Genomic DNA, 14,653 nt, shown 5'->3' with positions numbered 1-14,653 from the left:
CTACGCTCCTCAGCTTCCTGCCTTCCCAGTAAGACAGCGAAGAATCTTCTTCTAGAAGCATTTTCCGGAGCTTCCTCCACTTCTTACACCTCGTCTCCTTCTGCCTCCTGTTCGTCCAGCCGAGCCGGTGCGGGAGGCACATTCCTGGTGTGTGAATTCCTTGCCGGTTGAATCATGATATTCCTTACTTCTTCATTGTGTCTTGCCGGGATGGGCGCTTCCGGTTGGGGATTTTGGAGCCGAGTATTAAATTTTCTTTGTTCTTCTAATGATACTGCGTTCGCCAAGGCTCTAAGCTTGTCCAACTGCTGAGGACATAAGAGTGTTTTGATGTCAGTGGTTGGTAGTTCCCGTCTTAGTCGTTTGATCTCTTCACCAGCTGCCTGGCAGAAGAAGACTTTGTGTTCTGGCGTATCTCTTATCACACCACAGGCGCTGCACGCAGGTGTGGGTCTGCTGCCTATTCGGCAGAGATGCGTACCATATGGGCCATGGCCTGTCAGAAGATGTACGAGTCCTCTTGAATATTGATTGCTGGCTAGTTTATTGTATCTGATGTTTTGCACAAAGCTATATACTCTTCTTCCATTCTCAGCAGTTTCCCACTCCATTTGCCATTCATTTGTCAATCTTGCTCTTATATCGTGTAGGGTAGGGAGGAAGATTCCAACACATTTCGTCAATTCCTGTTCATCTCCTTTCCTGAACTGGTATTTGGCTGCTCGCCATCTCACTTCCTCATCTAGTGGTATGTTACCAGTTACGGCAAGGACCGCCTCCGTGGAGGTCGTGCCAAATGCTCCCGTCACTCTCAGGAGTATTCTCCTTTGTGAGGATCGAAGTACCCTAACATTCTTCTTATTTTTAAGTCCACCCACCCAGACCGAGGACGCATATGTGGTAATCGGTTCATATATGGACTTTATGTATGTATCCATGATGCCTGGTGGCAGATTATAGTTTTGGGCTGCCAGTCTCGTTAACTTGCTCATGGTATTTTCGCCTTTTTGGGTAATTTTGCGAATGTGAGCCCCAAATCTCATCCCTTCCTCCAGTGTCACACCCAAGTATTCAAATTCTTTTGTCCTTTTCACTGTTGAGCCAGATATTTTAATGCTAGGATTCCTCTTATGACTTAGATGTCCTTTGGCAATAAGGTATTTCGTCTTAGATGACGAGAGTTCTAATTTTGCGCCTCTGCACCACTCTGCCAACGTTCTCAATGCTTGATTTGCTTTATTCTCGATTTGAGCTCTCGAGTTGCCCGAACACACCACCGCTACATCATCGGCATAAGCAATAACTTGGTCAATGTTTTCGTCATTTTCTAGCGCTCGAAGACAGGGTTCAAGGTTTACATTCCATAGATGCGGGCCCAATACCGAGCCCTGTGGACAGCCCTTTGTAGTTATTTTTAATACCTTTACTCCATTTAAGTCGAGGTGAACTCGTCTGTCTTTGAAGTAATTTTCCAACAATCTGAGGAGTGTAACCGGGCAGTTTATTTTCCTGAGGGTGTAGAAGAGGTGGGGCCACCACAAATTGTCGAAAGCCCCGCTAATGTCCGCGAAAACAATTACGACGAGCTTCGTTTCTGATTTTTCCACAACCTGTTTTAGCTTATTTATAGCGTCCTCCGTAGAACGACCCTTTGTGAAGCCATACTGGTTGTCATTTTTTCCTACCATGGCGAGGAATTCCTGCAGACGCTTGTTTATAAGTTTTTCAAAAAGCTTCCCCATAGTATTTAGCAGGCAGATGGGTCTGTACGATTTTAAGCTCGCAGCATCTTCTTTTCCTTCCTTCCTGATTATTACTAGGCGTCCCTCCTTCCATGCCCTGGGGAATTCCTTTCCTATAATACATTGGTTGAAGAGGGCTGTAATGAAAGGTAGTGTTTTTGGAAGCGTTTGCTTGATTACTCCAGCTGGTATGCCATCTGGGCCTGGCGCCTTGTTATTTTTCATTGATGTCAGCTCTCGGACAATTTCTTCAGATGTGAATGGGGCTATGGGAGTGTTGTTAGGATAGCGTCCACGTTCCCCCCTTATCGCGGCATTTTCCTCGTTGTCCGTTTGTTCTTCATCATCTGGGAGGAGTCCATGCAGCATCAGTTCCGCGGTTTCCCTTGCGTTATTGGTTAGGGTTCCATCAGATCTTTTTAGGGTTGTTGTCACCTCTCTCTGTTTAGTTTTGCTCGTGATAATTTTATACGGCAGACTCCATTTATCCTTATTAAGATATCTATTTACGAAATTATGCCACCTTTTCAATTTGAAGCTTTTCAACTCTTCTGCATATTTAGACTTTGCTCTTCTATAGTCTTCTAGATAAGTTGCTCTTATGTCAGGAATGTTTGGTTTTTGGTATAGTTTTCGAGATCTGCGCATGTTGTTCCTAAGCCTTGTCAATTTGTTTGACCATGGTTTAGGAGGTCTGTCCATATCGTGCCTAGGCGTGGATGCCTCTATGGCTGCTTGAAGCTGTTTCGTGAGCAATTGTGCCAAATCATTTGCGTTATTTGCAGATCTAGAGCATTCTGGCAGATCGATGTTGTTTAGCAGAGCAGTCTTGTCCGTTTTTGCCCAGTTGTAGGTAGGTGGTCTCATCGTGTGGGTTTTTGGAGCACCTTCCAGGTTGACATAAAACTCAATGACGTTGTGGTCACTGGTTGTTACCATGTCCAGGACTTTCCATCCCTCTATAAGAGGGCTCATGCGGTTGTTGGATAGAGTTAGATCAATATTACTGCTCGCTCCCGCTCTACCCCGGTAAGTTGGTGGGTTACCCGGTTGATTTTCTACATTTAAGTTTAATTCAGCTAGAAGGTTCATCATTTTTTCGCCATTGGAATCCATATCCCTGCCAAACCAGAGGGGTGAGGAAGAGTTGCTGTCTAGAGTCACCAGAATCTTGTTGCATGAATAGGCCCTGCAGGCTTTTCTGATGTGGTCTATGTATTTGTCGATGCTGTGACTATATTGACAATAGGTGTTTATGATTGTAAAATTTTGTTTATTGTATTCTATTTCTACGCAGTTTGTGTGTGAATCAGATAACTGTTCTATTTTGAGCATATTTATGTTTTTATTTAGTGCTACTATTGCAGTTTTGGCATTCTGGTTTTGGTTATAGGCTAGTATAGCGTCCAACGGTGCATGTATCACCTTTCCGTTTAGAATGTAAGGTTCTTGTAACAACAGCAAGTCGACGTTGTTTGTTCTAGCTAAGATGAAAATCTCCTCCGTGGCCAGTTTCGCTCCATTCAAATTTACCTGCAGTATGCCTAACTTGTTTCTCGTTAATGTCTTATTACAGAGCTCCACGACGGCCAAGGCTTGGTGGTATCCTGGACAACTCTTCCATATCCCCTTGCGAAATCTTTGTAGACCTCTTCTAAGTCTAGCTTTAGGTCCCTTCGGTGAAACGTTTGTTTTAGTAAGTCGTGCAATTCATCCGGACTAACCGGGATGTTGCGGCATCTTAGGATCATCTTATCCACAGCCTCCGGGTAAGGGAATGTAATGGATTTTCCGTTATCATGTTTTAATCTAACCAGCAAACGCAGCCCAGTGATTAAATTATCCCTCTCTTCAAGCCGGCTAAGTTGTAGATCAAGTTCGAATTTACGGTACATCATTGCTGGGTTGATGTTCGTTTTTGGGGTATCTTTGAGTTCTGGTCGGGGTGGGTTCATTATGACTGGTGCGGTAAAATTTAAGTATTTTGTTTGTACATGGAAGGGAGGAGCTTCCGGGTTTAGATTTGACCGACTTGGAGGTTCGACTAGGTCAATCAGGGAAGGAGAATGAGACGATAGATTGGGGCAGGGGTCATTCTGGGGGTCTTCATAGCTATGAGAGAAGTATGAGGTGGGGCTGAATGGGGTGTGTGAGAAAGACCAGGAGACTGGCGAGGATTGTGCAGAGAGTGAGTGCGGTGGTGTGAGTAGGACTGATTCAGGGGGAGAAAGTGAGAGTGGCGATGGCGGGGGGGGATATGGATAACTGAGGGGGAATAATGAAGGCACATGGTTTCAGGCCAGGTATCGGTGTGCTAAGAATGGGTTTTTGACAGTTATAGTGAGTAGGTAACGGCGTTAGTGTGGAATGACGAGAGAAGTTGCTGCGGGGAGGGGTGGGGGGATAAAGTAGTTCTCCGGAGATTAAGGTATTGAGTTGGAGAGGAAGATCTATTGTGAAACGGTATTTTAGAATTTCCTGAAGTTCACCCTGTTTCCTTACTGCGTATGCCGCCGCTCTTGTCGCATTACGGCGTCGGCGGCTAGGGGTGTTCCCATTTCTCTTTCTTATTTGTTTAAATTCCATAATTGGTTTTTTCTATTAATCTCTGCTGAAAGAACTTCATTGTAGGGCAATTCTTTATATCGGCGTTGCACGTTCTTTTCCTTCTCATGCAGGGTATGCATAATTTTTCTACCCTCTCCTTTCTGCATTCCTCTCTAGAGTGTCCCTCAGCTCCACATATTATACAGTATTGCTCCCCTTTGCAGTGCTTCGCGACATGTCCATATTCCAGGCACTTGAGGCAAACCGGGGCGACTAAATAGTCCTTCATTGACAAGGACAGATAGGCTAAATGTACCTTATTCATATTTAGGATAAGTTTCCTAATTACGGGATCCACCTCGTATACTCTGTGCGAGACTGGTCGGTTCCTGGGCCCGGTTTTAAACCGAAACTTGAATTTGGTCTTGAATTCATCTAGAGACATGTTCAAGTGTTCCTCGATACCATTCAGTGCATAAAATTCCTCTGTTATATTCTCCTCTTCTCTTTTGATTGGGATTTCATAAATGATCATCAGCGAGTTGCGTTTTTTAGGGAGTTCTACATTCAGTTTCTTGGATTTGAGGTTTTGATTATTCATTATTTTTTCAAGGTCCTCTCTGGTGGCGGTCTCCACAATAAGGGTTTTTGGGGTGGTTCGCATAGCTTCGATTTTTACCCTCTCACGGACTGGATTTATTGCCATAGTGAAATTATCCCATATATCACGAACCTTTTGGTTATCTTGCGCTGTGATAAATACGGTATGTTTTGCTTTGCTGGTGATTTTTTGTATTTGAGCAGCTTTTTCTCCCTGCTGTGCTTTATTGGACAGTGTTTGCGCATATGTTGGCTTTTGTTGAGTTGCTACTGTTTGGGGGTTATTATTAGTTTCCAAAATACGGCACGCCGTTCTTAAAGAACGGGACTCTACTATGGCTTCTGTATGCACTTGATTCATTTTGGCCAGGATTTCCAGTAGTAGCGTCTTTTTGTCCGCCGTAATATTCTTATCTTTCGATATCACGGTAGAAATATCCAAATGTAGCCTCTGGTACATTCCCAAGTTGTATTCTGACGAGTCTGATACAATTGTGCTTATTTGGCTTCCTGGGGGGTTTGGGGTGGGAGTTAGGTGTGGTTGGGATGCAGCGGTCTGACCGGGATTTTCCTGCTGCGAAACTGTATGCTCTGGGCTATCCGACAAGTGCTTCCTCTTGGAAGGGGGTGTGCGTGCTAACCCTCCACCCCTTCTAAAGGGGTCGGTTGTTTGCTCAGAGGGATAATCCATGCTGTGGCGGTTATTGGTAGTCTTAGGGGTGGCCCCCGTGGGAGCCATCCTTCACACTGCACTTCGTTGCGTTACAAAGCAGCGTATCACTCGCGGAGAACACAAGACAGCTTTCCCGCCAAGAGCGCACGTGGAGTTTGTTGTTGTTTGACACGCGCTGCGAAACGTCAAACGATCACAACATCAAACGTGTATCACCACGTCACATCCCTTGAAGACAGGACGTGTCAAGCCTGGGTCGTCGCCCGTGTCCACGTCCCACCACTACAGCGATTTAACTGCAACACATGCCGTCACTCTGAAGGGGGTGGTAGAGTCTCTTTTTCACTTGAAGGGGGGGTAATGGTCTTGGTGCTCGGGGGAAGGATGGGGCTCTTCGGGGGTATAAGTCCCGCCCCTTAGCAAGGGCTAGTTCTCGAGTTATCGGGTGGTAGACACAGAATGCACTTTTAGTCCTTTTAAGCCTAATCCTTGCATAAGGATAGCATGGGGGTGGTTTAACCTATGTAGAAAAGTTTGTACTCACCCGATTGCGTCGGTCGAGGTGTCTATACGTTCACTGAAATCTCCTCTTTGGGGTGGGTGCGGTCTCAGAGGTAAAACGGCTCTGGGGGGGGGGTCACAGGAAGTGTTTTTTCACCACAAGATGCACATTTTTACCACTTTACCCATAAGGTGGCACTTTCACTAAACTTTCGGGGAACTTTCTTCTGTAACTCCGTGCCCAGTGGGCCGAATTACGTCAAACTTTGGCTATGGGAAGAGCACACATTTACGCACACGGTGATGTCCAGTGGCGGAGCGGACTCGACCGATTTCCAATCCTACGAGGGGTCGCGTCGCGGAATACCGGCGGCACAGCCTCACGTAATCGGCGCCACGTTTCAACCCTTTCGGTGCGTTACACAATGGATAGTATACGTTTTCAATGTACTTCATCAAATGATTTTAACAAATTGAAAACATATCTTCAAATAAACAGAGAAAGATTCGCCATAGCTCCGAATCGTCAAAATCGTCCACTTCGGGTTGTCATTCGACATCTTCCTATAGATCTAGATACGAAGTTCATCATGTCGGAGCTCATTGATTATGGATTTGAAGTTATGACTGTTCACCAAATGAGCCAGTGTAACCCAAAAGGTCCTGGAAGGAAGACCATACCACTATTCCTGATTACTTTCAAGATATCACCAGTAGCATCAACGATCTACGATTTGTAAAATATTAACATCTATAGGATTGAGGTCGTAGAATATTTGCCCTAACAGTCATACAATGCCATAAATACCAACGTCTAGGCCACACCCAGCAACAATGTTTTACCATACCACGCTGTGTTAAATGTGGTAAACCACATGAAGCATATAAATGTCAGAAGAAGAGGGATGATCCCCCACGTGTGCGAACTGTGGGGGAGAACATCCCGCAAACTTTATAGGCTGTCGGATCTTCACTGTAATAGAAAACAGAGAAAACCTCAGGAGATAACTGCCAGTCAACCTGCCAGAATCACGACTATAGCTCCAGCAGCTTCAGCTCCAGCTCCAGCTTCAACATCTATCAGGCCCACTGAAGCAGCACGTTATACATCTTATGCCTACAGAGCTGACCCACAGTCTCGAATGGGACAACGTCACCAACCAACAACAAATACTGGGCAAGCTGGCATAGATCTGCAAATACTCCTGGATCTGGCTAATACATGGAACTTTACCAAGATATGGCAACATGTATCCCGAGGACTACAAGAGATCTCCCAAGCAACCTCGGGAATATCTATAATACCAGTCATAATACAAATACTGATGGAAATGCAATCTGATGTCTGTTTTTAGTCGACATAATTTGCTTCAACATATCAATTTGCTGATATACAATGCCGATGGCATAGCAAATCAGACACCTGAACTCACTTATCTACTTTGCAATGAAAATATAGATATTGCACTAATTAACGAGACTCACGTCAAACCACATTTGAAATCGACCATCTCTCGTTATAGAAGCTTCCGTGAAGACCGGCCCCAACAAAGAAAAGTCGGACTTCTCATATTAACAAGACAAGGAATCAACGCGGAAAGAATAGCACTACCCACATTTACATCAATTGAGGCAATTGCAACTAAGGTGCATACTACTTCAGAAGATCTGATATTAGTTGCAGCGTATCGGTCTCCAGCTACAGTGCCGGATTATCAAGACGTACTACAATTGGACACACTGGGACCCAACGTTATTGTTGGAGGCGATCTTAATGCCAAGCATCCTATATGGCATTCCAGAATATCTAACCCGTCTGGAAATGTCCTACTGCAAGTGCTTCCAGATACTGAATTTTCTATATCTGCTCCACTGGACCCTACTTTCTACCCTAGGGGTAGATGAACACCTGATGTCTTAGACGTACTTTTGAACAAAGGAGTAGGCATTAGTACTGCACCTCATGTTGAAGACGCTCTTACCTCGGATCATCTCCCTGTTATCGCAGCTATTGCCCAGGGCATCTACTATCATAGGTTCCAGACACTACAGGAACCAAAAACAGATTGGAATGCTTTTCGCCGGCAATCACATATGAGACTGAACCTACATCAATCAATAAACATGGATGAGGAGATCGATGAAGCAGTAAACAACTTTACAGAGGTTATTAAAACGTCATGGAGCCGAACAATGATTACCATGTCTACTTTACCTACGTCAAACACTTCTCCAGTACTGGAAATTTTATTTTGTTTGACACGATGGGCCCGACGTCGCTGGTATAGAACTCAATCACCACACCATCTTTACGAATGGAGGTTACTTTGCCAAAGAATTACATAATTTCCTAGTAAGAAAGCGGACCTCCCAATGGGATGAACGTCTACGAAAACTGGAACCACAAGATAGGCAATTTTGGAAGTTAGCACGCACTCTCAATGCAAGAGATAAGCCGACGTTGAATTCATTAAATTCTCCCGAAGGGCCTACGATAGTAAATCCTCAGGAAATAGCGGAAATTCTTGCAGACCAATTTCAAACGCATTTCAAACTTAATGCAGAACTTACTGATCTTGAAACAGAGCAAGAGGTGCAACATACATACGACCAACTTCTACAACTTCCATCGACTCTTGATGCTCGACACGTAACACCTAGTGAAGTCCAAAGGCTGACAAAAAAGTTAAACCGAAAGCAGCACCTGGCCTAGATGGTATTCCACCTGCGGCACTTCAGAATCTCACAAGAAAGGGGTTTGAGTATCTTGGCAAACTTTTTACTAACATTATACGACTGGGCTATTTTCCAACACAATGGAAACTGGCAAAGATAATAGCTATTCCAAAAATGGGAAAGAATCCGAACGAGAAGACAAATATAGGCCTATAAGTCTATTATCTCATGTTAGTAAGCTTTTCGAAAGGGTGTTGTGCCAGCTTTTCACAGCTATTATAGACGAACATCAGCTAATACCAAACCACCAATTTGGCTTTCGGAAAAATCACAGTACTACCGAACAACTTGTTAGAGTCTTTGGACTATATTGCTGTTCATAACAACAGAAAGCATCGTGTCGCTGGCTTATTTCTGGACGTGCAGCAAGCATTTGATAGAGTATGGCACGGTGGACTAATGCTCAAATTACAACAACTTCCGCTACCTCAGTGCTAATTAAAAACTACGATGAATTATCTTCAAAACAGAAAGTTTATAGTAACTGTGCAAAGGCAGAAATCTACTTCGAGATCTATTGAAGCAGGGGTGCCTCAAGGCTCTGTCCTTTCCCCTAGGTTATAATCATTATATACAGCAGATATTCCATATCCAAAAGAAGGATTACTAGCAACATATGCAGATGATACTGCATTGTTAGTACATGCAAAATTAATTTCCACTTGCGAAAAACGAATTAACAAGTATGTGCCAGAATTAATAAAATGGACTCAGAAATGGAAAATATAAATAAATCCAACAAAAAGCAATACCATAGTTTTTGCATCGAGTGGAGCTAAGGAGAAAAATTCCAAATATTCCAGACGCCAGTCCCTACGGTCAATGAGATAAAGTACCTAGGAATAAGCCTTGATACAAGACTGACTTTTGGCCCACATCTAGATGAGGTGGCAAGAAGGGCAAAACAAAGAACAGGATACCTCATGCTTCTACTAAGATCACCAGCGTTGTCAATTGAAACAAGACTCCATCTGTATCAAATGATGATTAGACCTACATTATTATATGTCGGCCCTACATGGTTACAGGCCGCTAAAACACATTTACAGAAATTGCAATATGTACAAAACAGAGCACTCACATACATAGGCCATTACCCGTTAACGACACGTATACAACAACTCTACGAAGACCTGGACTAGCCCACGATTGAAGATTTACTACATATTGTCCGGAATAACCTGTGGAGACGGATTACGATGCAACCAAACCCATTAGTGTAAGATATAGGTCAAATAAAACCCAGAGTAGAGAGGGTTTCACCTCCTCGTCCATGACTGCTTATATAAACCAAAGAAATGAAATGACAATCAAGTTAATGTAATGATTGTGATTGTGAATGTTCATATATATATAGTAGTGAGTAGATTTTGGTGATTTTCTGGGAATTGTATATTGTACTAGCGGGACAGTTGCGTTAGTTTTTTGTAAAATATTGATGGAAAGAAAATTAATTCTTGTAACAATATTGTAAATTATTGTCGATTCCAGCTAATGTTAAATAAACAATATGCTGGGATACATAAATCCTGACGTCAAATAAAAAAAATAATAATAAAAAAGAGTATCCAAGAGCTCAGTTGACTGCCAGATGCCAACTGCGGAAGGATCGGAAGATCTGGTCCCCAAGACCACGGTCTGGGGATACGTCCACGGCCAGATCTTCTCTAAAACGGTTCCAGGTTTATACCCAGGAATAGCCCCCGACCGGGCCCCTTCTTCAACAGAACCTTGGTTCCCAGGTTCAAGCCCGGGAAAGTCCCCGACCATGGAACTGAAATGGATTAGTAGCTCACGAACCGGTTCCTAGGTGCAAACGTGAGACAGGTTCTGACCGGTTCTCCCCGTAGAACCTGGTTCCAGGTGCAAACCTCGGACGAGTCCCCGACCAGGTTCTCGAACACCATCAACGCTATTGGTGCAGGTCATGTATAGTTTTCTTCAACGTGTCATATTAAGCCACTTTGGCTCAATTAAGTAGGGGAGTATGTGATCCCTTCGTTTTAAATCAAGTGCAAAACATGCACAAGAATTTTGTACTTTTTCTGCAATATTAACATTCTTTTAAAATATTATTTTCTATTCAAGCACCTGAGTGGAAGAGGTGTAGAAGATCTGATCCTTTGCTGAACCAGTGTCTGAAAGAAGCCATACAGGACTACATTGATAACTATTCTAACGGTAAGTGTATGAGAAGGTGCATCATCGTGTCGGAGGATTCCTTGTAGCTCAGAGAAGTAATGTTAATTGAATGTCATCAGTCATCAAATGTATCTGTAATATGAGAAAGAACGGATTGATGCAAGGACAGAGAAACAGACCATACGTAGTGGCTTAGATAGATAGATACCCTGTTTATCTATCTCTATTTTTCCTCTATTTGTTATGTTTCTTTATTTTGGTTTCTCTCTCTTTTGGTCCTCTGTGTCCTCATCTAGTTTCTTTCATCCTCTGTTCTTTCTTAGCGTAGGTTATTTTAGTGGGGTAAGACTTTCTAATAGTGGACTAGATTGATTGATTGATTGAGTTGGTATTTTAAGACCACTTTATGCACAGTAAGGCTAATTGGGACTAGACCTACAGATCCGAACCACTATGAGCCTCCACCGGGTATCGAACCCGGGACCCCTTGATTACAAACCGAGGACGTTACCACCACGTTAATCGGGGATGTCCGATAAATCAGTAATCTCTTCATGCAAGTTTCGTGTGAACCAGAATGTTCATATGGGCTGGAAGCATTTCTTTTTCAGTCTATGATCTCTCAAATCACAAGACTCGGCCATGATTCTATTTCTAATTAGTTCCGATAGCAAAATGTACACTTGAACAATGTTAACGGGAAGCCCACAACCGAGAAACTGGTTTTACAAAATATCATTTTTAAAATATTTTATACACTTGAGTATTTGTAGTCAAACGACATACTGACAGTAATAGGAAATACTATAGACCTTTAATCGAGCATACTTTCATTTTTTTATTTTCATTTTACTCGCAGTTAAAAGCAAAAAGCAGAAGATATTAAAAAATCACGCAAAATCCATCATTTCGTTAAACACCTGAGTAATTTCTTTTTGTCCACTATAAATCCTTGTGGAAGTTTCCTTTATTTGCAGATGAAAAAATTACTGGAAAGTAGTTACTTATGGATCTTTCTGGTAGCTAGTAGTGGCGCCACCTTTACTTGAACTAATGAAACCTTGAATACATTACCTAAATTATCGAAATTGTCACACACAACATACATTACGATTATGAAATAAACAAAATGTAATATTTTATGTATAACTGCTTAATGTACTACACAAAAAGTGCTGAAGTTTTTTTTGGAATTCTCACAACCAAAAATTTAGACGGCCGAAAACTTATAATTACATTTATTAGACTATTATTAGCTTGTTATATAAATGTGCCAATTTAAATCACAATCACTACTTCTATCACAGTTCTCTTGTGCTTAAAACTAGGGCTGAGCCAATACCGATGTCGATATATAGATTGTAATTCCTCTACCGATACCAGCCGATTCTATTCCGGCATTTCACGAGGTCCGCAAAAATGGCACACTGTCACGGAGTGTAATTATCCTGGAAACTATACACAATTAGAAGTTGCTTCCTAATCAGTTTTGTGTGAAAATACTGAATTTTGTATTAGCATAACATGTAACATAATTCTTGAATATTTTAAAGCAAAACCATTGATAAATTGATGCATCTAATTAGAGTTGAATACTTAGACACTGACATCAATCAATATTTTGAAGAAAAGTTTAATATTGCAATTTTTAAGCATCGGTATCGGTATCGGTGGGAATCTGTGAGAGTATCGGTACCGGTGGGAATCGGTGAGTATCGGTATCGGTGGGAATCGGTAAGAGTATCGGTATCGGTGAGAATCGGTGAGAGTATCGGTATCGGTGAGAATCGGTGAGTGTATCGTATTGGTGAGAATCGGTAAGAGTATCGGTATTATCGGTGGGAATCGGTGAGAGTATCGGTATCGGTGGGAATCGGTAAGAGTATCGTATTGGTGAGAATCGGTAAGAGCATCGGTATCGGTGGGAATCGGTGAGAGTATCGGTACCGGTAGGAATCGGTGAGAGTATGGGTATCGGTGAGAATCGGTGAGAGTATCGGTATCGGTGAGAATCGGTGAGTATCGGTATCGGTGGGAATCGGTAACAGTACCTTTATCGGTGGGAATCGGTAACAGTACCTTTATCGGTGGGAATCGGTAACAGTACCTGTATCGGTGGGAATCGGTAAGAGTATCGGTATCCGTGGGAATCGGTAAGAGTATCGGTATGGTATCGGTGAGTATCGGTATCGGTGGGAATCGGTGAGAGTATCGGTATCGGTGGGAATCGGTAAGAGTATCGTATCGGTGAGAATCGGTAAGAGTATCGGTATCGGTGGGAATCGGTGAGCGTATCGGTATCGGTGGGAATCGGTAAGAGTATCGGTATCGGTGGGAATCGGTGAGAGTATCGATATCGGTGGGAATCGGTGAGAGTATCGGTATCGGTGGGAATCGGTAACAGTACCTTTATCGGTGGGAATCGGTAACAGTACCTTTACCGGTGGGAATCGGTAACAGTACCTGTATCGGTGGGAATCGGTAAGAGTATCGGTATCCGTGGGAATCGGTAAGAGTATCGGTATCGGTAGGGTATCGGTGAGTATCGGTATCGGTGGGAATCGGTGAGAGTATCGATATCGGTGAGAATCGGTGAGTGTATCGTATTGGTGAGAATCGGTAAGAGTATCGGTATTATCGGTGGGAATCGGTGAGAGTATCGGTATCGGTGGGAATCGGTAAGAGTATCGTATTGGTGAGAATCGGTAAGAGCATCGGTATCGGTGGGAATCGGTGAGAGTATCGGTACCGGTAGGAATCGGTGAGAGTATGGGTATCGGTGAGAATCGGTGAGAGTATCGGTATCGGTGAGAATCGGTGAGTATCGGTATCGGTGGGAATCGGTAACAGTACCTTTATCGGTGGGAATCGGTAACAGTACCTTTATCGGTGGGAATCGGTAACAGTACCTGTATCGGTGGGAATCGGTAAGAGTATCGGTATCCGTGGGAATCGGTAAGAGTATCGGTATGGTATCGGTGAGTATCGGTATCGGTGGGAATCGGTGAGAGTATCGGTATCGGTGGGAATCGGTAAGAGTATCGTATCGGTGAGAATCGGTAAGACTATCGGTATCGGTGGGAATCGGTGAGCGTATCGGTATCGGTGGGAATCGGTAAGAGTATCGTATTGGTGAGAATCGGTAAGAGTATCGGTATCGGTGGGAATCGGTGAGAGTATCGATATCGGTGGGAATCGGTGAGAGTATCGATATCGGTGAGAATCGGTGAGAGTATCGATATCGGTGGGAATCGGTGAGAGTATCGATATCGGTGAGAATCGGTGAGAGTATCAGTAGTATAAAATACGATATAACCAGGACCGGAAAGTATGAACCCCCCTCAAGCAGATTTGGCTACACTTAAAACAAGCTCAACATGCCCATATGAGTTTTTTGCTCAAGTGTGGAACCCTGTCTAATCCAAGATTTTTGTAAAAAATGCCCTCGGGAATTTCTCGGAAAGTATGAACCCCCTCAGATTGATTTGCCTATACTTATAAAAGGCACTTCTGTGAGATTGTTGTCCATAAACTTGTCAAAAATATGCCCCTCTTGATATTTTTTTTGGCCACACCTAAAACTAAGCCAAGATGCTTATAAGAGCCACACCCACACCCACCCACACCCACCCACACCCACCCACATACACCCACACACACCCACCCACACATATTTACTTCCGGTCCATTTCCGGTCCACTTCCGGTTTACT

The 14,653-nt window shown here is 43.3% G+C and overlaps 1 protein-coding gene across 1 annotated transcript in view; it reads left to right on the top strand.

Moving 5' to 3' along the window:
* The window catches only part of LOC145994052 (protein takeout-like), a 76,115-nt gene that overhangs the window by 11,284 nt on the left and 50,178 nt on the right, over positions 1–14,653 (top strand). Inside the window, exon 2 of the mRNA XM_083130136.1 lies at positions 10,888–10,980. Within this exon, the coding sequence (XP_082986262.1) occupies positions 10,888–10,980 (93 nt within the window). The remainder of the gene's footprint in view (positions 1–10,887; positions 10,981–14,653) is intronic.

The sequence above is a fragment of the Lepisma saccharinum genome, chromosome 10, assembly GCF_977018435.1.
Source record: "Lepisma saccharinum chromosome 10, izLepSacc3.1, whole genome shotgun sequence".
NCBI lineage: Eukaryota > Metazoa > Arthropoda > Insecta > Zygentoma > Lepismatidae > Lepisma > Lepisma saccharinum.
The sequence above is the reverse complement of the archived record's forward strand: the minus strand, read 5'-3'. Positions and strand labels throughout refer to the sequence as shown.